At 55.7% G+C, this 25147-nt stretch overlaps 1 protein-coding gene across 1 annotated transcript; it reads left to right on the top strand.

The window, feature by feature from the left end:
* Nucleotides 1-432: 432 nt before the first annotated feature.
* On the top strand, nucleotides 433-21440 carry ENTPD6 (ectonucleoside triphosphate diphosphohydrolase 6). The gene is made up of 15 exons (XM_028499815.1): nucleotides 433-550; nucleotides 1679-1813; nucleotides 4390-4713; nucleotides 6319-6395; nucleotides 8643-8786; nucleotides 9714-9789; nucleotides 10859-10894; nucleotides 11624-11712; nucleotides 14146-14225; nucleotides 14894-14958; nucleotides 16587-16688; nucleotides 18758-18898; nucleotides 20210-20266; nucleotides 21125-21237; nucleotides 21342-21440. Exons 3-15 carry the CDS (start codon nucleotides 4422-4424, stop codon nucleotides 21438-21440), a joined length of 1371 nt encoding a protein of 456 aa, XP_028355616.1. The 5' UTR covers nucleotides 433-550; nucleotides 1679-1813; nucleotides 4390-4421.
* Nucleotides 21441-25147: the final 3707 nt, after the last annotated feature.

Below are 25147 nucleotides of genomic sequence, written 5' to 3'. Positions count from 1 at the left end.
TGGTGGCACTGCCTGTCCTGTTGTGGTGGCATTTTCTATCGTGCGTTACCTTAAGGGAAAAGAGGGACTTTAGGTGGGCGGTGGGGGGAGCCCAAGGAAAACCAAAATTTCCACAGCTGGTCAAGGTCAAGGTTGTGAGGTTGTGGGACTGACTCCTCGGCCAGGGACGATGAAGGCCCTCTCCACCGTGCCGCGGGGGACCCTATAAGCGGGGCCCCCTATAAGCGGGGCCAGGAGCGGGGGCCACACGGCCGAGACCCCACTTCCCGCACAACACCGGCCAGTTTCCAGGATCGAGGGAACCTCCACGGACCCCGGGCGGGAAGAGCCACGGCGCCTGTGCAGTAGGCCGCACCACCGCGCCTGCGCACTGGGCTGACGCGCGGTGCACGTGGGCGGGGCCCCGCCTCTAGATCCTCCTCCCTCAGCCCGGGGGTGGAGGCCACGCTGAAGCCGGTGGGGCGGGAGCGCGGGGAAGCGATCTCCGCGGCCCGCGCACTCCCCTGGGACTGGCACCTCGCTCCGTGGGTGGGACACAGGGCCCTGCAGGGTAAGCGGCGGGTTCCGCCGGGCCCGGGATATCTATGCACGTGGGCCCCCCCGGGCACTGTGCGCTGCGCCCTGGAGAAGGGCCGGGGCGGAGCAGGGCCGGGGGCCTCCGGGGCGCAGACCCAGCGCCTGGCAACTCCCCGGTCTTAAGCGGCAGCGCCTGGAGGCGGCCTCAGGGTCACTGGCAGCCAGGACTCCGCTGACCAATGAGGAGCGCGATCGGTGTTTTGGCACCGGGTGGGCAAGACAGTCGGAGTCTCCACCCCCAGGGAGCCTGTAGCCCTGCTGTCTTCATTCATTCAGCCCGGGTCTGCTGACCCGCTCCCAGCTCTGTTCCGGGCGCAGGAGATCCAATAGGGGCAGGACAGGCAGGGGAGAAAAGCCCGTTTAAACCTACCAGGAGACTTAGTATTTGTTCATGCGCTTTAATTTTGTATAGGTTTTAAGCATGGGCGGCAGTCATTTGCACGCACGGTCGTTTTGGGTATTTTAACCTTGGGATAGAACTTGTATTTCGAGAGCCGAGCTGCCGTCCCCAGCTCCTAGAAAGCTAGTCGGCGTATGGGGCGGGCCCCATCCGGACATCACTGCCACAGCCCCACACCGAGATTCTCCTCTTTGACCCCGTCTCCCCCTGACAGAGGGAGGCACCCCCGCCCGAGGAGCCCGCTGAGAGCAAGGTTAGCTCAGCCAAACCTGTTTGCCTTTGTGCACCTACATCCTGCCCCACCCCCCAGCCTACTCCTCATTCCCTCCAAGCTTACCTTTCCTTACAGCTTTGTTCTAGACTCTCCTTTAAAGAACAAAACTCATCTAAAATTGTTTTCCTTGGTGATCCTCTGGGGAGGGCCACTGTGGTGTTAGTGGTGTCACAGAAATGTGATTTGTCCCTCCTTAGCTCTGGGCAAGCACCTTACCCCATGGAATGAAACTGGCTTTTAGGCTCGGGCCTCAGGGCCATGGAGGTGATTGTGGGCCAGGCTGTTCCTGGCTCTGTGCCCCCTCAGGGTTATGTTCTGTTTGGCCTCTGTTTATGTCACCCTGAACTTGGTGTGTAACTTGAATGATTATGTGTACGTAATTTCACATGAGTGTTTTTTGGTCGTCTGATGTAGTCTTATATGAATAGGGAAAGTGAAGTGATGAAGCACATTTGATTTGGAGACAGAAGCCAGAAACTCCTCTGCCTTGCCGCGTGCCAGCTGTGTGATCCCAGGCAAGTCCGTTTACAGACATTCCCGGGCCTTGGTCCTGCTGTATGGAAGTAAGTCATCATATGTCTTGTGGTATATAAGTGCCAGCCTATGGGCCTCTGGTAACAGGATCTAGCATATTTAAAGGGGTATTTTAAATATTTTTTAAATGCGTAGACAAATTTAATAATTAATAATAATTATGTATGTTATGCTTCTTAGACTAACATAGGACGTGATAGAATTTGACTATGTAAAAGGATTTTATAAAACGCTTTCAGAGTTGTAAGATGTTAGTATTGTTTTTGTGTCCTCACTAATTATCCTTGGAAATAGTAGCTTTAGAACTTTCTCTAGAAATAATTTTTTGTTAAATGATCACTTAGCAGTGGGAAACTTTGGGTTACTATAACCTAACCAAAGGAGACCTCTGACAGGGCCTGTTGCTGGGTGAGAGCTGGCTGCCTGGGGATGGCTTCCTCAAGCGCCAACCCCAAACCTGTCATCTTTCACAAAGCTCAGTTCTGTTTCTGACTGATGTCCTGCTGTCATTTCAAACTCGACGTGTAGAAAACCTGGTCACTGCTGTCTCCTGCCCCATCCCACATGGCCATCACATGGGTCCTGAAGCATCTTCCATGCCTCTTGGTGAATTGCTACGTCATCAGCTCGCTTTCTTCACCAGCAAGTGATGGCTGAGCAGCTGCTGGGCTCTGGCCTTGTGTCATGGGTGGGAGATCAGGATGACTGGGCTGGTCCCTGCTTCCAGAGAGGCACCATCTCACCAGAGGGAAGGGAGACACAAATGAACAACTCCACATACAGCTTACTCAGGGAATGAGTGGAGAGCACCAAGGAACACAGAGGAGGAGCTTCCAGCTGCAGGGTTCAGAGCAGCAGTGAGCATCGTATCTTGAGTAGGTTTTGCAGGGGTGTGGATAAGGGACCAAAGAAATAGGATGCTTAAAAAAACAAAACAGAATATTTAAGGCTGTCCTAGATAAAGGCCTGTGTTCCAGACTGCTGTAGCAGCACAAGACAGGCTAAGTCCCTGTGCTTGGGGGCTGATGGCCTCGAGGGGACACAGACCTTCAGGAACAAATCTCACAGACTCATGTCATCACAGATAATGGTGGTGCTTGGTCAGGAGAGGGCAGGGAGTCATGGAGCACATAGTGGGTGGAGGTGGTCAGGGAAGGTGGGGATGACAGCTTGTCAGCTGAGGCTTAGGGATGAGGACCAGGTTGGCCCACCTGAGCAGGGGCAAGAGAGGTCGAGACTAAGCTCAGAGGCCGATGGGGGCCAGGCCTGGGCAGGCGTGTGATGTTATTCTGAGAGTGAAGTGAGGCCGGAGCTGGGGCTGGGGAGGGCGAGTCTTGGGGAGGGAGCTGCTGAGAGAGCCTTCCCTGAGGCCCCTTGTGCTCAGGGAGGGGTGCATTGTCTTGCCCCCCTCGCCCCGTCCGAGCTTGGATGGTGGGCCTCTGGGCGGGCCTCTCCCCTGGCAGGGGCACAGGGCTGGCCCAAGGTTTGGACAGTGCTCCAGGGGCCGCGGGCATCCAGGTGTGGCCGTAGGGCTGGATTCCCCACAAGGGCCACTGTTCCATCTCTCCTACCCCCAGACAGCCTGGGGTTGGCGTGAGGCCACCACAGGCTGCCCCCTGCGCTTCTAGGCCTGGCCCCCGCTCCCCCTCCCCTGTGGAGGCCTTTACGCTGTCCTCCAGCCCTCCTCCCCCGCCACCATCCCTGTGTCCTGAGCACGGCCCACACACCCCCAGGGCTCTGGTCCACAGGCACTTGCCCTGCTTCCCACCCGGCACGTGCCTGTCTCCCTCCCCCTGGGACGTCCACTCCACCTCCCACACCGACAGCCAGGGTGGACAGATGATGGATGTCCCCAGGGGTAGGGGGAGAGCCGAGAACCAGGCGCCTCACTTCTCGTCCTCTGAAGTCTCGGGTTTCCCGCCCGGTGCCTCCGCTGAGCAAGTGCCTCCATTTTGGGGTGCATTGAACCAAAAATAGGGGTGCTGAACTGATTTATTTTGCTCTGGGCTTTGAAAGCACGTGGGCATTATTTCCTTCTCGGCAGGAACATGTATATGAATGACAAGAGGTATCTGTTGTGAAACTCCCAGGAGAATGAGCCGTTTCTCTGATCTGTCTGTGGCTCTGCAGTCCCCGAGGGACAGGATTTTAAACGTTTAAAAATAAGTTATCAACATGGGAGAAAAAGTGAGGGTGGAGAAAATGGACTGCATATACATCTCTGTTACCTTGAAAGGTCTGGGGACACCATGCCCACGTGGCTTTTAAAATAGCAGCGAGTTTAGAGCCGTTTGCCTGGACTAGCACCTAGAGGGGATACTCGGGCTGTGGGGCTACGGCCCAGGTCAGCACCTGCAGGACCGACAGCCTTGGACAGGTTGTCTAGTCTCTACGAACCACAGTTCCCCTTCTGCAAAATGGGGATTCTACCTTCCAGAATCATTCTGAGGATCAAATGCAACTTCTGACTCCACCGGAAAAATGCAGACCTGTGGAAAAAGTTCTGGTTGAAGGAATTTTTTGTCCCTGAGCGCAGGGCTTTCTGACTTGCCCTAGAACCTCGCAGCCTAACGGGTTTTTCCTGCCTCTCCTCCCGTTCCACCAGCCGCTGTGGCACAGTCCTCAGCAGACAAGGAAATGAGAAAAATACCAAACAATGGGAACCGGAGGATGACAAAGGTGGCGTACCCGCTGGGGCTGTTCGTGTGCCTGTTCATCTACGTCGCCTACATCAAGTGGCACTGGGCCTCCGCCACCCAGGCCTTCCTCGGCATCCCCGAGGTGGCCACGGGGGCCCGGCGGGGCCAGCAGTCCCGCAGTCCCCCGGGGACAGCTGCCCGCGGGCCTGAGGTCTTCTACGGCATCATGTTCGACGCGGGGAGCACTGGTACCCGAGTGCACGTCTTCCAGTTCAGCCGGCAGCCTGGAGGTACCGGGTAGTAAGCCCTGGCCGTGCTCCCCTGTCCTCCATCTCACAGCAAAGCATGGGCCCTCAGGGTGGGCTGGACCCCCAGCCTGGGACTCCCCGGGGAGCCTGTCGACAGTGCCATTTCCCAGGAGTCCCAGATGTCCTCATTCGCACTGGCATCTGGTGAACACCTAAGGGCAGCTGAGATCCCAGAGGGCGTTGGGGTGGCCTGTCCCCTCCCAGCGTCCCGGGGCAGGGTGGGTGGCTAGGACCATGACTTAGGCCAGAGGTCACATGAGGTGAGTTTAAGGAAGGAAGTAGCCCCAGGTTCAGACCAGTGGGAGCCGGGAGTCCAGGAAAGTCAGGTACATGAGCAAAGACCCAGAGCCCAGGCCAACACGGAACTGCACAGTGGGGCCAGGCAACAAGGGGTGACAGATGGCAGTGGCCTCAGTGAGAGTAAAGCTGGGACCGGAGCCTGCGGGCCTGGCTCGCGGGGGGCGCTGGGGAGGAGTGAGGGTGGAGTTTGGGCATCTTCACTAGCGGGCTTCTCCCGTGGGGAGACCCCCAGCGCCGCCCAGTCCCCCCTCCACCCCTTGTGGGTTCACAGCTGGGGTCCCTCCCTTCTGCTTTGGTGCTGACCCTTCTGGGCGTTTAACTGAACTGGTGGCTCCGGATGCCTTCAGTAGGTCTCTTCAAACTTCTCATGGCACATTTATCTACTTTTCATCTGCTTAATTTTTAAACTTGTTTTAATAGTTAAATATTTATATGCTGGACTTAACCTACCTCCAAAATTGGTTTTGAAGCTAAGTTTAAGGCAACGTGTGTTGGCATGTAATCCTTCAGTAGCCACGTACCTGCGTGTTTTCTTTGGAGAGACCTCCTTACAGAAAGTTTGTCGCTGATTTTTCTTCCTTGGTCTTTGTGTCTGCATTCAGACAGCACCCCTTGGCCTCGGTGTGCCTGGGAATACTCTCCCTTGCTGTAAGCACATGAGTCCAGACCCCTAATAATCTAAAACACTGGATTTTTAAAAAGAAGGCTGAAATATTCTTTTTTTAAAAAAAAAAAATGAAATAGTCTTTAGAATGTATAATGCATCCTATCTAGAATTAAGAAAATGATTTTCACATTTGCAGTTTGGAATCATTTGCCCTGCTCCTCTGTTGGGTTTTTTTCTGTTTGTTTTTTTTGTTTGTTTGTTTCTTTGGCCAAGCTGCTGCATGCAGGATCTTAATTCCCAACCAGGAATCAAACCATTCCTCCTGCAGTAGAAGCACAGAGTCCTAACCGCAGGACCACCAGGGAATTCCCTGCTTCTCTATTTGTTGAATCAGCAAGAATTAACTATGTTAAAATTTAACATTTTAGATGGGTAGTTTTTGGTATTTAAATTATACCTCAATAAAGTTGATTTTTTTTTTAAATAGGAAAAGTTCTGGCCAAAACATTAAATGTAATATTCATTGTGTAGCCCAACTAAAGAGGCAGAGTTTAGATGAGAAACAATGAAGGTCTGTTTTCAGAAGTCTGCCTTGAAAGTGTGACTCATAGTTGTATAGATTCATGTATTTGTGTTTGTGTTCACACGTGTACGTTTTTTAAAACATGATTTTCCTTTAGAAACGCCCACCTTGACCCATGAAACCTTCAAAGCCCTGAAGCCAGGTCTTTCTGCTTATGCTGATGACGTTGATAAGGTAACAGTGTTCTCTCATCTCTCTTTGCTCATCAAATTTGCCTTCTGTCGATTGGTTAAAGTGACTCTCTTTCTCTCAGATGCAGAGCCGTCCTCCCAGAGCAGCGTCTCTGCTGTGCTGACCTGGGACATTTCACTGCGTAGGACAGTCTATGGAGGACACTGGTACCTGTGGGAGGTCCCACCACCACCCCACATACACTACACACCACACCACACACATTGCACATATATACACATACACACCACATGCACAACCACACCACATACACAGCCACACACACATACACCACATACATCACACACATATACGCACACGCACACAGCCACACGCATATACACAGCCACCCCGCATACACACCACACCACACATGCACAGCACACAGATACATATACACCACACACACACACACACACACCACATATATCCCCCAGCTGGCCCGCATGCCACCCGGAAGTCACAGTGTGATTTAAAAGCACAAACGCTACAAACTTAGAAAAAGCATTATTTGAAAGTTTAACTTTTTTTTGTTTCGGTTTCTCCGATTGAAGATGACAAATGTTCACTAAAAAAATTAAAGTCAAAAAAATGTATTATGCAGAATCCACAAAACCAAATAAGTGTAAAAGAAATTTAGCTGAACTGTCAAATGGTGACTTTGGTAAGTTGGTGGCGTTTACACTTCTGAGCTGCACGAACACAGGGCACCTGCGTTCCAGGGGGCTCCTGAAAGCAGCCCCTCATGTAGCTGTCAGTTCCTTTGGTCCCAGCACGTCTTAAATCAGAAGCTGACGCAGCCTTCTTGCCACAGATGCATCCTGATCCCAGACAGTGAAGACACAGCCTTGCTTTCTTGTAGCTTGGTTAAGAAACAAATTGAAAACAGAAATCAAAATGAGTGACTCTAGAGGTTAAACCTGATTAAATGATATATCTTGGAATAAACTCATGGGGCTTTTTATTTATTTATTTTTATAAATTTACTTATTTATCTATCTATTTATTTATTTTTGGCTGCGTTGGGTCTTCATTGCTGCACGTACGCTTTCTCTAGTTGCAGAGAGGGGGGCTACTCTTTGTTGTGGTGCGTGGCCTTCTCATTGCGGTGGCTTCTCGTTGCAGAGCACGGGCTCTAGGCACACGGGCTTCGGTAGTTGTGGTGTGTGGGCTCAGTAGTTGTGGCGCACAGGCTCTAGAGCACAGGCTCAGTAGTTGTGGCTCTGCGGCATGTGGGATCCTCCCGGATCAGGGCTTGAACCCGTGGCCCCTGCCTTGGCAGGCAGATTCCCAACCACTGCGCCCCCAGGGAAGCCCCTCATGGGGCTTTTTAAATCTTACTTGTTCAAGCAAGCAGCACACATTCACGTGGGGTGACTTGTACAGCTTCCCAGCGGACAGAGAACCCCTCCCACTTCCTCCAGGAGGACAGTGTCCCTGGTTTCTCGCCGTCCTTCTGTGTTCTCGTCCCCTCTATTTACACACACAGTGGAGCACGTTCACATTGTACGCGCCTCGCTCCCGGGGCTGAGCAGTGTGCCTTGGAGATCGTGCCCCGTCAGGAAGTAGAGTGCTCTGTCCTGCCGTGCGTGTGCACGTTGCCCTTGGAGAACCAGCCCCTCCGGAGGGCCTGTAGGTGACCTCCCACCCTTCGCTCCTCACAGATTGGGAGAGGCTGCTCTGTGTCACCTCATGTGCACTTCGTTCCCCTCACATGCAAGGGCATCGCCTGGGTGAACTCTTGGGGGGTTTCTGAGTGAGAGGCACGCGTGTCCCCCGCAGACATTGCTAAACCCCTCCCAGCATCGTACCCTCCACACGCCCGGTGAGGCTTCATGGCAGTCGTCCCCCGCCCTGCCCAGCCTGCCCCCCACGGGCCCTGGTCCAGCATGGAGAGCTCAGCATTCCAGCAGGTGAAGTGATTCCTCGGTGTAGCTCTTCACGGGTTTTAGTGCTGTGAGGGACCCCAGAATTCACTCATGGTGTCCAGGGGCGTCGCTGCTCGTCTGAGGCTGCCCGGGGCTGGTGGTGAGACTGGCGGGGTTCCGGCTGCCAAGCGTGTAGAACCCTGGCCCGCTCCGCTGCCGAGGGTCCGCCCCACGCTCCTGCCTGCACCACTTGAGTCGCTGTTTCTGCTGATTTGGAAAATTAGAAAAAATATATTTATAAATTAATAAAACCAAAAGGGTGGGAAGCACCTGTGACCCTGCACGCTGAGCACAAACCCTGCTCTACCCACCATGTTCACAGAGCACCCCAGGAATTCAGGAGTTACTGGACATTGCTAAACAGGACATACCCTTTGACTTCTGGAAGGCCACCCCCTTGGTCCTCAAGGCCACAGCTGGCTTACGTCTGTTACCAGGAGAAAAGGCTCAGAAGTTACTGCAAAAGGTGAGCTCATCCAGTTACCCCGGGGCGGGTGACTTGTGATAACTGAAAACATGGAACATCAGCCCACATCCAAGCAGGCAGACAGGCCACGGAGAAGCTCCCCAAGGAGGGAAGCATGTCGAAATGTTAGCAGTGTCGCCTTCGGTGGAGGGGTTGTGGATGAATGATGCTTTCTTTCTCAGGATGTTTAAAGCTATTCATGTTTTCTAGAATGAATCTGTTTTATAAAAAGAACAAGTTCATGTTAAAAATATATTGTGCTTTTGAAGGGCTTCCTTCCATCCAAGAACTTGCCGAGTGTCTGAGGCCGTGGGACCTGAATTCTTGACATTTCGGCTCAAGCCAGCCGTCCTCGTGGGAAGTGCAGGCTCCACTCTTGGTCTGAGGTTCAGATGTGACTGCTGAGGAGGCCCCTTTGTGTCTGCCCAAGCCCTGCACCTCCCTGCAGGCGGCTCTGGAGCCTGTCTTTGACATGTGCTTGCAGGGTTCTTACCATCAGGAATCAGGGAAAGTGTTCTCAGCAAAGTAGTCCTCCTCCTCCGCACTGCTTCCGAACCTGTTAACTGCTAAATGACAGATTGTTGCAGGTTTGTCTAGGTCCCTTATAAAAACTACTGAATATCGTCACACGCTCAGGTTGGATTGTGGGACACAAGTGCAGACGTACTGAAGTTTCTATGTATCAATAATAGCTAAAAAAAAAAAAGTGGAGAAGGAAATAAAGCCAAACACAGTTGCTCACTGCTTTCGCTTCCCGTGTGCCAGGTCCTCTCCCAGGACCGTGCCCAGCAGGCCACGTGGCGGCCCAGGGCTGGGATCCGCCTTGTGGGGCTTCCCACCCCTCGTGTCCTGTCCTAAAGCAGGGCAGTGATTGGGACTGGGAGTTTAGATTCTAAACGATAAAGGCTTGTCTCTCTTTACACTTAGGTGAAAGAAGTGTTTGAGGCGTCGCCGTTCCTCGTAGGGGACGACTGTGTTTCCATCATGAACGGGACGGACGAAGGTAGTCGCCAGAAGCGCCATGTGCCATGAGGCTGCCCCTCGAGGCAGGCTGCATGCCGGGCTGCTGTCAGCATTGCGCTGGGAGCCTTCCCTGGTGGGAGGCACAGACACCCAAGTGCCGGTCCCACCCCAGTCCGCAGTCTGACCGTCTCAGAGTACTGTATTCTTGGGGCCAGTGATAGAGACAGATTCTCCTCGTGACTGGCTCCAAGCCTGGCATAGATCACGTTTCTGAAAACAAATCATCTTTTCTGTTCTATTTTTTAACTAACTAATTAATTAATTAATTAATTTGGCTGTGTTGGGTCTTCTCTGCTGCGCGTGGGCTTTCTCTAGTTGTGGTGAGCGGGGGCTACTCTTCGTTGCAGTGCGCGGGCTTCTCACTGCGGTGGCTTCTCTTGTTGTGGAGCACGGGCTCTAGGCGCACAGGCTTCAGTAGTTGTGGCGTGCAGGCTCAGTAGTAGTGGCTCACGGGCTCTAGAGCGCAGGCTCAGTAGTTGTGGCGCACGGGCTTAGTTACTCCATGGCATGTGGGATCTTCCCGGACCAGGGCTCGAACCTGTGTCCCCTGCATTGGCAGGCAGATTCTTAACCGCTGCGCCACCAGGAAAGTCCCATCTTTTTTGTCGTAAGAACATTTAGAGAGAATCCCCAGTTGCTGATGCGTTAGAATGTTACTGTTGCGTTAATTCTAAGAGTCACTTCATAAGGCTCCTTACCAGCCCCGACTTTAAACGTGGCCTTAAGAGTTTGTTTGGGTGGAGGGAAAGGGAACATTTGTTTCTCATCCCATCTCTTCCAAAAATAGGCAGTTGATAAAGAGTGTGACCAAGAGATGAGACAATTTGGCTGAGCACTCTGATTTTTAGTGTGGTGTCTTCTAGAGCAGTCTGCCGGAAGCAGCTGCATGGTTCTATGAGGGATGCCCGTTTCTGTAGCTGACCTGGAGGCTGAGAGTAGTGAGGAAGTGGTCTCCTTGTGCTCCTGAAATCGGAAAGCTGTCATGAGTCCCCACTGCTGTTTACAGCATCTCAGGTGATTCAGATGCTGTTTGTGACCCTCTCTTGCAGGTGTTTCCGCGTGGATCACCGTGAACTTCCTAACAGGTGGGTTCCCTTCATCATAAAGCCAGCAGTTCACAGACACAGGTCTTTAGAGCAGGGGCCTCATTTCCACTCTAAAATAACCCCTTCGGGTTGTTGACCCGAAGTAGGGTGTTGGGATGGGTGGGGCGGGCACCGAGCTTGCAGATGCAAATGCTGGAGATGCAGGGGGTCCCTTCTCCAAAGGCTTAGCTCTGCCTCTGCTCCCAGGGCAGCGTGCCCTGGCCACCGTCCTCATTCCTGAGAGAAGCCCTGAGTCACACTAGTCAATATTGAACGTGACCGTGAATGCTGATCGCCTTATAATTGAAGTCCTGCTGGAGGTAGAACAGGGAACAGGCGGCGAGGAGTCATTTTTCTTAGATTACTCCCAGGATGTGGATTTTTGTCCCTTTGTTGTAATTATGGACAAGACCAGTGTGTCTGACACATGGATGAGAAAGAAGGAAGTTTCCTGTAGGAGTTGCCGCCCCGGGTTTGGGGAGCCATGTCAGGTGACAGATCAGGAGCCCAGGCCCCAGGAGCACAGGTTGTCCTTCGTTCAGATGAAAGCCACCACCGGGGCAGCTGTCCTTCACGCCCCCCAAATACACATGGACATTTTCAAGTGGCCACAGCTTCTGTCTTGTTCTTCTTTCCATGGAAGGGCCTGGCTTCTAACCTCCCCTTTTCTGCTGTTCTGTCTGTTTACTAACGGGCATTGCTGTGTGGATTTTACTCCCGGTGCTGCAGGCAGTCTGAAGACCCCCGGGAGGAGCAACGTGGGCATGCTGGACCTGGGCGGAGGGTCCACCCAGATCACCTTCCTCCCGAGATTCGAGGTAACCTGCTGCCGCCCCCAAGGCCACCTGCCCCGTTGGGGAGCCTCAGCCCCGGGGGAGGTCTGTGCACTCAGCTTCTCTCCTGAGGGTCAGATCACCCGCAGCGAATGCTTCTTAGTTTGATTTTAACTCTGCCTGGGAAAAAGAAAATAGAAATCTGGTCTTCAGCGGGGTGATAAACTAGATACTACCTGGAGACCTTGGGGCAGAGGGTGTGGGGTGGGTTCTTCCCCGCCCCCGAAAGGGCTTCCAGGGAGGGGCCGGAGTCTGACTCAGATGGGACAGAGCCGCAGGCCTTTTCAGGATGGATGTTCTAAGGCAGGGGTCCCCAACCCCCAGGCTGCGGACTGGTAGGACGGGCTGCACAGCAGGAGGTGAGCGGCGGGCAGCAAGCCCCTTCTCCAAAGGCTTAGCTCTGCCTCTGCTCCCAGGGCAGCGTGCCCTGGCCACCGTCCTCATTCCTGAGAGAAGCCCTGAGTCACACTAGTCAATATTGAACGTGACCGCGAATGCTGATCGCCTTATAATTGAAGTCCTGCTGGAGGTAGAACAGGGAACAGGCTGCGAGGAGTCATTTTTCTTAGATTACTCCCAGGATGTGGATTTTTGTCCCTTTGTTGTAATTATGGACAAGACCAGTGTGTCTGACACATGGATGAGAAAGAAGGAAGTTTCCTGTAGGAGTTGCCGCCCCGGGTTTGGGGAGCCATGTCAGGTGACAGATCAGGAGCCCAGGCCCCAGGAGCACAGGTTGTCCTTCGTTCAGATGAAAGCCACCACCGGGGCAGCTGTCCTTCACGCCCCCCAAATACACATGGACATTTTCAAGTGGCCACAGCTTCTGTCTTGTTCTTCTTTCCATGGAAGGGCCTGGCTTCTAACCTCCCCTTTTCTGCTGTTCTGTCTGTTTACTAACGGGCATTGCTGTGTGGATTTTACTCCCGGTGCTGCAGGCAGTCTGAAGACCCCCGGGAGGAGCAACGTGGGCATGCTGGACCTGGGCGGAGGGTCCACCCAGATCACCTTCCTCCCGAGATTCGAGGTAACCTGCTGCCGCCCCCAAGGCCACCTGCCCCGTGGGGGAGCCTCAGCCCCGGGGGAGGTCTGTGCACTCAGCTTCTCTCCTGAGGGTCAGATCACCCGCAGCGAATGCTTCTTAGTTTGATTTTAACTCTGCCTGGGAAAAAGAAAATAGAAATCTGGTCTTCAGCGGGGTGATAAACTAGATACTACCTGGAGACCTTGGGGCAGAGGGTGTGGGGTGGGTTCTTCCCCGCCCCCGAAAGGGCTTCCAGGGAGGGGCCGGAGTCTGACTCAGATGGGACAGAGCCGCAGGCCTTTTCAGGATGGATGTTCTAAGGCAGGGGTCCCCAACCCCCAGGCTGCGGACTGGTAGGACGGGCTGCACAGCAGGAGGTGAGCGGCGGGCAGCAAGCGAAGCTTCATCTGCCTCTCCCCATCGCTCGCATTACCGCCTGAACCATCCCCCTGTCCGTGGAAAACTTGTCTTCCATGAAACCAGTCCCTGGTGCCAGCAAGGCTGGGGACCGCTGTTCTAAGGGACACGAAAACGTATCCAGCTGAGACTGCGTGCTGTTTTTAAAAAGTACCTTCCTCATCTGCCACTTTTAATATTATTACTATTATTTTTAGTTTTTTTTGTGTGTGTGGTACGCGGGCCTCTCACCGCCGTGGCCTCTCCCGTTGCAGAGCACAGGGCTCCGGACGCACAGGCCCAGTGGCCACGGCCCACGGGCCCAGCCACTCCACGGCACGCGGGACCCTCCTGAACCGGGGCACGAACCTGTGTCCCCTGCATCGGCAGGCGGACTCCCAACCACTGCGCCACCAGGGAAGCCCTATTTTTAGTTGTAATGGAAGAGCCTTAGGACTTCCCTGGCGGTCCAGTGGTTAAGACTCTGCGCTTCCAGAGCAAGGGGCATGGATTCGATCCCTGGCTGGGGAACTAAGATCCCGCATGCCGCGTGGCATGGCCAAAAAAAAAAATAAATAAATAAAAAACTTAGCATTGATGGAATAGCCTTAAATTTACACATAACTCTTCTGGTTGGGCCATATTTCCCAGAATGGGTAAATGTTACTCACAGGGAGGAAAGACATGGGACTTCCCTGGTGGTCCAGTGGTTAAGATTCCACGCTTCTACTGGAAGGGGTGTGGCTTCAGTCCCTGGTTGGGGAACTAGGATCCCACAGGCCTCTTTGTGCAGCAAAAAAAAAAAAAAAAAAAAAGGAAAGATAAAGTGTTTCACTGCTTGCTCCAAGCTGTTTCACAGCATGTGATTTGATGAAAGGCTAATGTAATTGAATACATCTGTGAATATCCCTGTTCTTTCAAATGAATTGAGGGAGTGGGGGACAATTTTCTAGAAAGGCCAGCAGGAAAGGTGCTTTAACCCTTGTGTTCTTCCCCAGGGCACCCTTCAGACCTCCCCACCCGGCTTCCTCACGTCCCTCCAGATGTTTAATAGGACCTACAGGCTCTACTCCTACAGGTTTGTTTTCAGGACTGAGGGTGGAGAGGTCCACTGTCCAGGCATGTGGCTCAGCTTAGCACTGCAGGCCTCCCCCAGCCTCCGCCTCCCACCTGGGTAGCAACCAGGGTGCTGGGCCATAGACTCGGTCCCCAAATCCCTGCTGTGGACCCCCCTCCCCCCTCCCCCCTCCCCCCTCCCCCCTCCCCCCTCCCTCCCTTCTTCTTTCTTCCTCTTCTTCCTCCTCCTCTTCCTTTTTTAATTCACCTGTAGTAAGATTATATTTCTTCTTTTGTACTTATTCTCTTCTGCCTTGGCAGAGGTTTTTGGGAAAGTGGGGAAGAGTCCATAGATGGTGCAGGAAGTTTCTGGGCCATCTTTTTTGCTACGTGGCGCCTTTAATAGGTTCTTTCTGTGAGGCTCGTCCACACCATAAAGTTGGGGACCCGTCTGTCGCCCTCGCCGGTGTCCACGGCTCCTGGACGAGCTCCCACCAAGTAAGAGCCTTTGCTTGTTGAGCTGAGGGGCTGGATGCCCTGAACCCCACTGAGGGAGCTCCTGGAAGAAGCCGGAAGCTGCTGCCTTGCCCCTAGTTTCCTCCTTCCCCCCACATTTTGGATCCAGACTGGTGAACGTGCTGCAGGTGGAGTTGAGGGCTGCCTTCACTCACCTGGGTTCTCTCTCCGCAGCTACCTGGGGCTGGGCTTGATGTCGGCGCGGCTGGCGGTTCTAGGCGGCGAGGAGGGAAAACCTGGTGAGTGGGGTGCAGTGTTCAGAGCCCTCCCGGCCAGCAGGACTCGGGAGCCCCAGAGGACGCGCCCCCCCAGACCTTGTTGGTGGGCCCCTGAAGACTTTCTCAGTTACTTTTAAAGAAAGATGCTAGTGAAGTGGTTTCTGAATCACCGAGTTGCAGGGGGTTCTTAGGAACCCAAGGAACTGGGTGTGATCGGAGTTGGCTTGTTTGTAAGGATTTACCACGGGGCGCACGGGAGGGGCTCCAAGGGGGCCTTCAGGGGAGGTTCTGGCTCCTGAGACCGTCCCCTGTGTTCTTCTGCTCTCGAGGGGACTTGCAATGGGCTCTGCCTTCTTCCAGACGTGGCATTTGGGGACGAAGCCTGTGTCTGTTCCCAGGCCCTCTCCACGCCATCCTGCCCTGATGTGCTTGGCTTGGGACAAGCCAGGCATTGCTGGCGGGCGCTCGAGCCCCTGGGACGTTCAGGGGACCACATGCCCGAGGCGAGCGGGGGCCCTGCCCTGAGGCCGCCTCGGCCTGTCCCCCCGAAGCCCTCGGTCAGACGTGCGCAAGCCCACGCGTGTTCTCAGCCACGCACACCCCTGGCCCAGCACTTCCGCTGCCTCTTCCAGGGCCTGGCCGTTCTGACAGAGCAGGAATGTTCCACTGGAATTGTTTTCCACGCACATCCTGCTTCAGCTCCTTTATTTCGAATCCTGCTATTTAACGTCGTAACAGTGGCCCCTTTGTTGCAAACCAAAAACGCGTGCACGTCTCAGAAACACCCACGACCACACTCTGGGCCAGAAAACACTTGTTAGCCAGTGGAGGACGGCAGGCACCCACTTGCCCGTCTGTGCCGGCCTCAGGGTCCTGTCCCTCCTGCACCCCGACCCGGCAGAGCAGCGGGGAGCTGTGTGTCTTCATGTGGGGCTGTGACAGCCGCCAGAAGGGGTACAGACCCCTCGCTGCTCCAGGGAGGCGTCTCCCACCGTGTGAGCCGTTGTCACTCAGCAGACCACCCGCTGCCCTGAGTAGGTGCAAACAGCAGTCGTCTTAGGATTGCACAGGCATCCACTCGGCGGTCCCTCTGCTGGGGTCCCCGGGGTCCTGTGAGGTGGCATTTTGGGCGCGTGTCTGGCCTCTAACCCGCAGAGCAGCCTGCACTTCTCCCTGGCGGCTCAGAGGAAGGAAAGCCTCCTGAAGTCCCACGGCCTTGTGTCCTGCACGTTCCGCTGGTGCAGGCGGGCCCAGGCCAGAATCGGGCGGGTACAGGGACCCACTCAGCAGGACGCCAGAAGGCGTGTCCCCGAGGGCCGGCGTCCTGGGGCCCTGGAGGCTGCCCCATGGGGAGCCGCTGGGGTCGTCTTCATGAGCGTCGCCTGGAACCCCGAAGCCCCTCTGTGGCCGTGAGCTGGGAGTGGCTCTGCTGGGGCTTCTGCCTCCCGAAGCTGACTCGGGACGCTTCCGCAAGCCCATCCCGCGTCAAAAAGGAAGCGTGTTCCCTTGACCCTCCGCGGCCCTCGGCGCTGACCTGAGACACTCAGTGCTGCCAGCCTCCCTTCAGCGGGCCCCGTCTCAGCTCCAGGCCTGCCCTCACCCCACCACGGTCAGTGCTCTTCATCCGCCTCTGTCTCTTTCTGTTTCAGCTGAGGATGGAGCAGAGTTGGTCAGCCCTTGTTTGTCTCCCGGTTTCAGAGGAGAGTGGGAGCACGCTGAAGTGACGTACAGGGTTTCAGGACAGGAGGCAGGTACGGCACGTTTATCCTCCATGGGTGGCTCGTGAGGGTCGACGGCAGCCCCTTCCCTCCGGACACCTCAGAGAAGCGGGGGGACCATCCAGCCTCCTTCTCAGACAAATGTGTACTTGCCCACAAGCCGGACACGGTTCTGGAACCCCCGGCTCCTGCGGGGTCCCTGCACAGGGCTCCCTTGTCTGCCGCTCTTCCAGGGACCCGATTTCCCGGCAAGCCTCCAGTGAGGGAGGATCTGGACGTCCCTTGGCTTTGAGCAGACAGCCAGGCGCGGCTGTGGGCCTGGCAGCTCTGCGGGAAATGGCTTCTCCTCCCACGCCCGCCGCCTGTGCTCCGGCGAGGGCGGGAGGGGCCGCAGAGCCCCAGGCCTGTCTCACCCCCAGGGTCCCGTGGCTCTGTGCTCTTTGAGTTTCTTCTAAAAGAGATGCTGAAACATTGTGTCCAGGCTGGGCACGTGGGCGTGAGGTTTGCCTCTGGTGACAGGTCTGTTGCTACTCACAGCACTTCTGACGCCACACGTGTGGGGTTTTGCCCACGGCGGCCCGTTCTCTGGCAGCAGCAGGGTGTCCTGCGATTCACTTCGTTCCGACACTGACTTCCGGAGTCAGTGCAGCCCCCATCAGATGAGGCCCCCCCGACCTTTGCAAGTGCTGGGCCCCCCGTTCTTCTGACCGACCGGCCACAAATCAGGGGTTCCCACGGCCTCCTCCTCAAATTTGATAATTTGCTGGAAGCACTCACAGAACTCAGGGACCATGTTGCTATCACCGGTTTCTTATCAAGGACACAGCTGAGCAACAGTGAAACGGGAGAGAGGCACAGGGCAGGCGTGTCGGGAGGGCACCCGGAGCCCCCTCCCCAGGAGGCCCCCTCTTCCCGGGAGCACCCTCTCCCCTGGAGCAGCACCTCCACATGTCTCCAACCCGGAAGCTCTCTGAGCCCCATCGTGTAGGGTTTTTACGAGGCTCATGGCAGAGGGACTGGTTAACTCAGTGGCTGCTGGTGACTGACTTAATCCCCAGCCCCCTGCCCACTCCCTTGGGGGTGGGGCTGAAAGCTTCAGCCCTCTAATCACCAGCCCCCATCCTGAAGCTGTTGAGAGAACCCACCCGGAGTCACCTCATTAGCGCAACCCAGGTGGAATGAAAGGGGCTTATTATGAATCACAAAACACCTCTCTCACTCTCACCACTCAGGGTCTTACAAGGCTTTACAGTCTCTGTGCCAGGAACCCAGGGTGGAGAACAAATGCATGTTCCTTACTATCCAGTGATAAAGGGAAGGGGGCTGGGGGTGCCAGTGGGGGGGATTGCGGTCTAAAGACGACCAGGAAAGGCCTCATGGGGTGATACCTGAGACAAGACGTGAAGAAATGGGAAGTGAGCTCCAAGCCGAGGGAGAGCACATGCAAAGGGCCAGAGGCGGCTGCTATGTTTAAGGAACATGGAAAAGGTGGTGTGACGCGGGTCAGATGAGGGAGAGTGTAGGGAGATGAGGTCCCAAGTGCAAGAGTGCAACTCCCGGGGCCCTGGGAGAGCTAAATGGAGCTGCCGTCAGACGTGGAGCAGGGCTGGGGCAAGATCAGAACTGGGTCCAGGTGTGGGCTGTGGGCCGTCCATGTCCACTGACTCAGTCTTGTGTTGTCACTGTCCTTCTGAGCAAGGAGTCAGTGACCAGCCCTGTGAGCTTGGCAAGCTGCCTGTAGGCCCCAGCTTCCTCATCTGTGACGGGAGGGAGGTGCAGGCCCCACCCAGGTGGCTGGTGAGATGGGGGTGGGACAGTGCACACTCGAGCTCAGCACGGGGCTGGCAGGGTTAGCATGGAGTGGACCCACTGGGCTGAGTCATGGCAGCTGCAGGCGCCCAGCTGGAGGCGCGTGACCCTCAGGGTCGGGCCACACTCTCTCTGGCCACCTTTTGTGCTCACAGTTTCTCCCCTTGAGCTGGCCGCAGCACGTGGCCCCTGAAAGGTTGCTGGTGAGCATCCTCAGGTCGCAGTCACCCTGGGCTGTGTGGTCAGGCGCCCAGAGCCCACTGACCGCTGAGTCTGCTCTCCCTTCGCCCCAGCGGGGAGCCTCTACCAGCTGTGCGCCCGCCGAGTGTCCGAGATCCTCCGAAACAAAGTGCACAGGACGGAGGAAGTGAAGGACGTGGATTTTTATGCCTTTTCCTACTATTATGACCTTGCCGCAAATGTGGGCCTCATAGGTAAGGTTGGGGCTCGGTTGGGCTGTGCAGGGACTTGGGTGTGGGTCCCCGGGCGGACGGCCCATCAGTCACATCAGGGTGATAGAAATAGAGGAAGGGCAGGGGACGTGTCACTGAGTAGAGAGTAATAGGCCCCCTTTTTTTTTTTTTTTCTCTGTGCCGCTCAGTGCTGGGCGGCTTCCTCGCTGTCGGTTCCTCCTCCGCTGGCCTCATAGGTAAGGTTGGGGCTCGGTTGGGCTGTGCAGGGACTTGGGTGTGGGTCCCCGGGCGGACGGCCCATCAGTCACATCAGGGTGATAGAAATAGAGGAAGGGCAGGGGACGTGTCACTGAGTAGAGAGTAATAGGCCCCCTTTTTTTTTTTTTTTTTTTTTTTTGTGGTACGCGGGCCTCTCACCGCTGCGGCCTCCCCCCTCGCGGAGCACAGGCTCCAGACGCGCAGGCCCAGCGGCCATGGCCCACGGGCCCAGCCACTCCGCGGCATATGGGATCCTCCCGGACCGGGGCGCGAACCCGGCTCCCCTGCATCGGCAGGCGGACGCGCAACCACTGCGCCACCAGGGAAGCCCCAGGCCCCCTTTTTAAAGTCAGTTCTCTGAGCCGCTCAGTGCAGGAAGGCTTCCTCGCTGTCGGTTTATTCTCCTTTCACCTGTGTGATTCTCAAACCGTCAGCCGCTGGCACCCAGGCCAGCAGGAGGGCTCAGGCCACCCCTCAGATCGCCCTCAGGAGCTTGGGGGTATCAACCTGACCCCTCCCCAGCCCGCGGTGCCGTCAGGACAGAAGATGGTATCGTGAGTCTGGGACCGGTGCTGGTCAGACCAACTGGAAACCCTCGAGAGGGTTGTGAGGTCACTTCAGTGGGTCGTGACCGGACATGTCTTTTGATGAAATAGATTGAGGATATTAGAACGTGCTGCCCGTGGCAAGGGTGAGAACGTTAATGTCCACAGAAAGCCGCCCTGGAGAGACCGAAACCGTCAGGTTCCGGCTCGCTGGGGCCCACTGGGCTACACCGTCGGGCCCAGTGTGGACGGCAGCCCGCTGGTTCAGGCGGAAGGTGACCTCTCACCCCTCACCTAGGCCCAGGCCCCTGCCTCTGGGGCACCCCAGCAGCTGCCCCTCGGCCGCCTGGTCTGCGGGCTCCCCGTAGCTGGAGCCAGGGCACCCTCGTCTGCACGCCGATGCCCAGACATGCGGCCGCCTGCATCTGACCCCCCACCCCCAGGGTACCCCAGGCGCAGGCCCGGGGGCCTCAGTGCTGTCTCGGCTCCACGGCGCTGGTGCAGACTGGGTACCCCGTCTCCTCCACAGATGCAGAGAAGGGAGGCAGCCTCGTGGTCGGAGACTTCGAGACTGCGGCCAAGTACGGTGAGCGGCCTGGAGGCAGGATGCTGGCCCCAGAGCTCCTGGTCGGCCCCTGACTGTCGACCGGACGAGGCTTCGGGGGTGTGAGAGTGTGTAGGGGCCGCTGAGCTAGCCCAGACCGCAGGCCCACCGCGCCCTGTGTGGCCCGGGCGGTGGAGGCGGTCCCAGGGTTGTGAGGAACAGACTCCCTTGATTTCACTTTTTCTGACTCTTTCTCTGTGACTCGGGTGACCCTGAAGTGTCCCAGCAGATTCACAATTGCCAGGGACCCCTGCACTGCAGAGTCCAGTGTGGGACGGAGAGCTGTCCCCCGGGGTGTGCCCCGTGGCTGCCACTCCCCTCACTCCTCCATGGCCAGGTGTACGGGCTGCTTGTAGATTCTGCTCTTTGGTTGCCTTTCCCAGTTGCGAGTCAAAGGGGTTAAATGCTGTATGTTTCTCCATAGAAAGACCTTCTCTCCCTCCCCTCAGAAAAGGCTTTTTTAAAATCGTTCTCATCACCTCTGGGTTTGTCTCCCAGACACCAGCCAGAAAAGGTTCCGAGCAGAGGCTGTGTGTTGGTTTGTCTGTCCCCGTCGTGAACAGGCGTGGGGTGTTCTGTGCCAGCTTGGTGGGTGCTTCCAGTCCCCAGAAGGCCCAGGTCCACGCCTAGGAGAGGTCTGGGGTCACGGTGCAGAGATGGGGCCTGGAGGCAGGCAGTAGGCACGGGGTTGGCCTCAAGTCCCTGCCTGTGCTGTGCTCTGACCAGCAGTGAGGCCCCGGGTGGCACAGGGCCTGGCGGGGCGGGTGCCCCAGGTGGGTGGATCCGGCTGCTTGCGCTCCACCCCCCCGTACCCACACCCAGGAGCCCTTTCCCCCGCAGTGTGCCGGACGGCGGAGACCCAGCCGCCGCGCAGCCCCTTCCTGTGCCTGGATCTCACCTACGTCAGCTCGCTGCTCCACGGGCTCGGCTTCCCGGGGGACAAAGTGCTGAAGGTGGGGACTCCCCCGGTGCCCCCAGCCCCCGCCCTGCGCGAGCACATGCCCGCCTTTCACACGCACATGCTCCCTTCCACCCCCCCGCCCCTTGTCTTTTCAAGTTGACCCGGAAGATTGACAACGTGGAGACCAGCTGGGCTCTGGGGGCCACTTTTCATTACATCGACTCCCTGAGCCGACACAAGAGCCCCACCTTGTAGCAGCCCAGCTGCCGGCTGTCCCCGTAGAAGCACTGTCTCTGTAAGAACAGGCCCCTTTGGGACCCCCAGTGTGCGGGGAGGGGGTCACGGCACAGGCTGAGACCCTCCTCCCCGTGACCTCACAGACTGGCCCCTGGACGTGCTGGAACACGGCCCAGGCTTTGGCTCCCGGTGGGCAGTGACCAGACAGGGTAAAGGACACAGGCCGAGGCCAGGGTGGCACAGCCGCTGTCCCCACCGTCCCATCGCAGGGCTGGGGCGGCTGGGACACACGTCCTGTGACGGGAGTGGAAGTCTTGTTTTGTCTCACTGCCCCCAGCGGGAGCCCCCTGGGCTGGCGGGCCAGGCATCTCCTCCGTGGGTGTGGACTGTGACGTCATCCAGAAGCCGCTTCCTTGGGTCCTTGGGTGGCTCAGGGTTAGCTGGCGGGTTGGCCCTGAGACTGGAAAGAGGGGCTGGAGGAAATGCCTCTTTGTGGCCCATGTGCCCTGGCTTCTCCAAGCGGTCTAAACGTGAGCGTGAGCTGCTGTGAGATATCTGTGTCTGTGAGCGAGTGATGTCTGTGTGGTGCTGCGTGCTCGTGTAGCAGCTGTATTCTGAGCCCAGTGGATGTATCGCTGCCCTGAGCCATTTGCAGCCAAGCGGTGTCAGTCGGGCCGAAGCCCCAGATGCGCCCTCTCACGGCCCGTCCCCGCAGGCTCGCAGGATGCTGGCTGAGCTGTGCACAGGATGCTATGTGTCCCAGGCCCGTAGCTGTTCCTGTGGCATATGCACAGTTCACGGAATAAGCTGAGCCTCATGTGTTCCACTTGAAATAAAGGGTTTTCCAGGGTTTCTGCTCCTTTGATTCCTCTCGGTGAGCGCCAGCCATGTCCCTCCACCCCAGGTGTCAGGCACCTAAGGTCCCTGTTCACCAAAGTTTAAACAAAAACCTGCCCAAGTGGGTGACATGTGATGGCAGGATTGAATCCTGTCGGTACATCTTGGGGAGACAACAGCAGAAGGACACACAGAAGCCCCCATCGGGCCCTCCTGGTGTCCCCTGTCCGGGACTGGCCCTGTGGAGGCCCAGGCTGTTCTGGGGTCCGGCAGGGCAGAGCCCCCTCGACTGTGACTCGCAGCACTGCCGGGTGAGGATCCGGGCTCATCACCTCCGGCGGCCACGGGGTCTGGAGCGAGCGCCGAGCTCCAGGTTGCAGTGTGTTCAGCAAGGATCTGGCTTTAATCCAGGACAGTCGGAAGGGGGTCACGGGCCGGACAAAGACTGGACAGACCCCTCCCAGGGCTGCAGTGGGTCCAGAGTGACGTGACTGCTGAATAAGCCCACGTGTTAGGCCTGTGGGCACGGAGCCCTGACCCCCGAGTGGGCAGGGCCGGGAGAGGGATGCAAGTGTACAACCTGAGAAGCGCTGATCCTGCAGGACAGCCACACGGGGAGTCCCCACCCCCTCCTGGGTGTCCTGACCCAGTCTGGGTTGGGGCGTCGCCACAACCCCAACTCTAGAGGGCTGGAGGGAGGCCACCAGGATGCAAACACTGGAAACTGGAGCCAGCTGTCCTCTGCCCGGTGGTTTGCCTGAAGTGTCAATACTGGGGTAGGGGGCAGAGGTCTGCATGCGACACAGCAGGAAAAGACAGAGCAGGAAGATGCTTCCCCCAAACAAAAAGCCACGTCAGCACTAAAGCTCCAGGCTCTACTTGACAAGGACATGAAAACCAGCTCCCCTCCACCCAGTACCCCCGCCTGGGTGGGCCTCCCAGCCCCTTCCTTCCATGATACCTTACAGTTTAGATACTTAATGGACTCCAGAGGCAAGGAAGCAAAAATGCATGAAGGCAGAAGTGAAAATTGGTTTGGTCTGTTTATAGGTTGGTGATCTCACATCTGAAAAAATAAACAACTGGATGTTTCCCAAGAGATTCCCAAATAAGTCATGGAATGTTTTCAAGCTGAGCAGAATATGCAAGTCATTCACTGTCTTCGTGATAATGAAGTAGGCTCTTGTTTTTTAAAAATAGCCACACGTGCACATCCCAACACGTTGTGAGTGATGCATATGCATGGACAAGAGGCTCCCACCCACGTGCCCTGCCCGTGTGTCCCGCACACCACCTTCCCGCCCTCACTCAGAACAGCTGCCCCGTCTGGATGACAACCCCACGGTGTCCAGCTGTTTGCACTCCCACACCCGTGTCCGTGAGCTGGCCTGACACTGCGGACCCAACTGCAGGAACGTGCTTTATTTTGTTTTAGGGTGCTTCTTAGAAGGGTATTTTAATAAGGAATTTAAAATCTAAATTAAATTGCAGCTTAAGCTGAATGATGGTGGAGAGGCTTGGATCAACAAAAATTAGAAAATAATGGAATTAAACTGATTTTTACACCCTAATATGTAATGTACCCTCTCGATACTCAGAATAGTTCAGCCTACTTCCCCTTTGTCTTCACAGGGTTAAGTATCTTGAGAAAACAGAAAATGTGCTGGGAGCTCTGTGTCTTAGGTGACTCACTGAGGTGTCCCACTGGGAGACCCTGTCTTGACTTCTGGGGTCCAGTTCTGAGAGGGTGTTGTGTGGAGTTGGGGTCTATTTTCCCTGCCCTCCTAGAGGAGATGGACGAGTCTTAAGGGTGATATAAATGGAGTGGTTGCAGGGGCAGCCTTGCTGATCTAGGGAAGTGCTCGAGGTGACAAGCACCTGTGAAGATTGGGGCCCTGGTGGGAGCAAAGTCCTTTAAGAAGCAACACTTTTCCAGAAGACAGAGTTGTGAGACCCCTGGAGGAGTTTCGGGAAGTACTTCACTTGAAATACCCCCAAGGGTTTGCCTGCTGCTGTTATGCCACCTCATGCAGAACGGGAACAGATTCCCCGGGCAAGACACGACATCATGTCTTGAACTGTTCTTTTCTTAATTGAGGTACAATTGACATATAACATTGTATCAGTTTAGGTGTACAACATAATGATTCCACATTTGTATATGTTGTGAGGTGATCACTGATAAGTCTAGTTAACATCTGTCACCGTACATAGTTACAGAATGTTTTTTCTTGTGATATCTACTCTCTTAGCAACTTTCAAATGTACAGTACAATATTATTAACTATGGCCACCATGCTGTATGTTACATCCCCAGGGCTATTTTTTATAACTGGAAGTCTGTACCTTTTGATCTATTTCACCCACACCCCCACGCCTTACCTCTGGAAACCACCAGTCTGATCTCTGTTTCTATGACTTCCGTTTTCTAGATTCCACATGTGTGATCATATAGTATTTGTCTTTCTCCGTCTGACTTATTTCACTTAGCATACTGCCCTCTAGGTCTATCCACGTTGTTGCAAATGGCAAGATTTCATTCTTTTTTTATGGCTGAATAATATTTCACATTTTTTCATCCATTCATCCAGCAGTGGACACTTAGGTTGCTTCCATATCTTGGCTACTGTAAATAATGCTGCTATGAACATTGGGGTGCATGTATCTTTTCTAATTAGTGATTCCATTTCCTTTGGCTATATTCCCAGAAGTAGGATTGCTAGATCATACGGTAGTTCTATTTTTTTTTTTTTTTTTTTTTTGCGGTACGCGGGCCTCTCACTGTCGTGGCCTCTCCTGTTGCAGAGCACGGGCTCTGGACGCGCAGGCTCAGCGGCCATGGCTCATGGGCCCAGCCGCTCCGCGGCATGTGGGATCTTCCCAGACCG

The sequence above is a fragment of the Physeter macrocephalus genome, chromosome 14, assembly GCF_002837175.3.
Source record: "Physeter macrocephalus isolate SW-GA chromosome 14, ASM283717v5, whole genome shotgun sequence".
In the NCBI taxonomy this organism is placed as follows: domain Eukaryota; kingdom Metazoa; phylum Chordata; class Mammalia; order Artiodactyla; family Physeteridae; genus Physeter; species Physeter macrocephalus.
The sequence above is the reverse complement of the archived record's forward strand: the minus strand, read 5'-3'. Positions and strand labels throughout refer to the sequence as shown.

What these genes read in the sequence shown, in the direction of transcription:
- ENTPD6 (XM_028499815.1), top strand. Translation starts at nt 4,422, where the DNA reads ATGAGAAAAATACCAAACAATGGGAACCGGAGGATGACAAAGGTGGCG. An exon ending in GTTCAGCCGGCAGCCTGGAG is followed by an intron (nt 4,714 to 6,318) that starts GTACCGGGTAGT and finishes ATTTTCCTTTAG; the next exon opens with AAACGCCCACCTTGACCCAT. An exon ending in CGGCGAGGAGGGAAAACCTG is followed by an intron (nt 14,959 to 16,586) that starts GTGAGTGGGGTG and finishes TTTCTGTTTCAG; the next exon opens with CTGAGGATGGAGCAGAGTTG.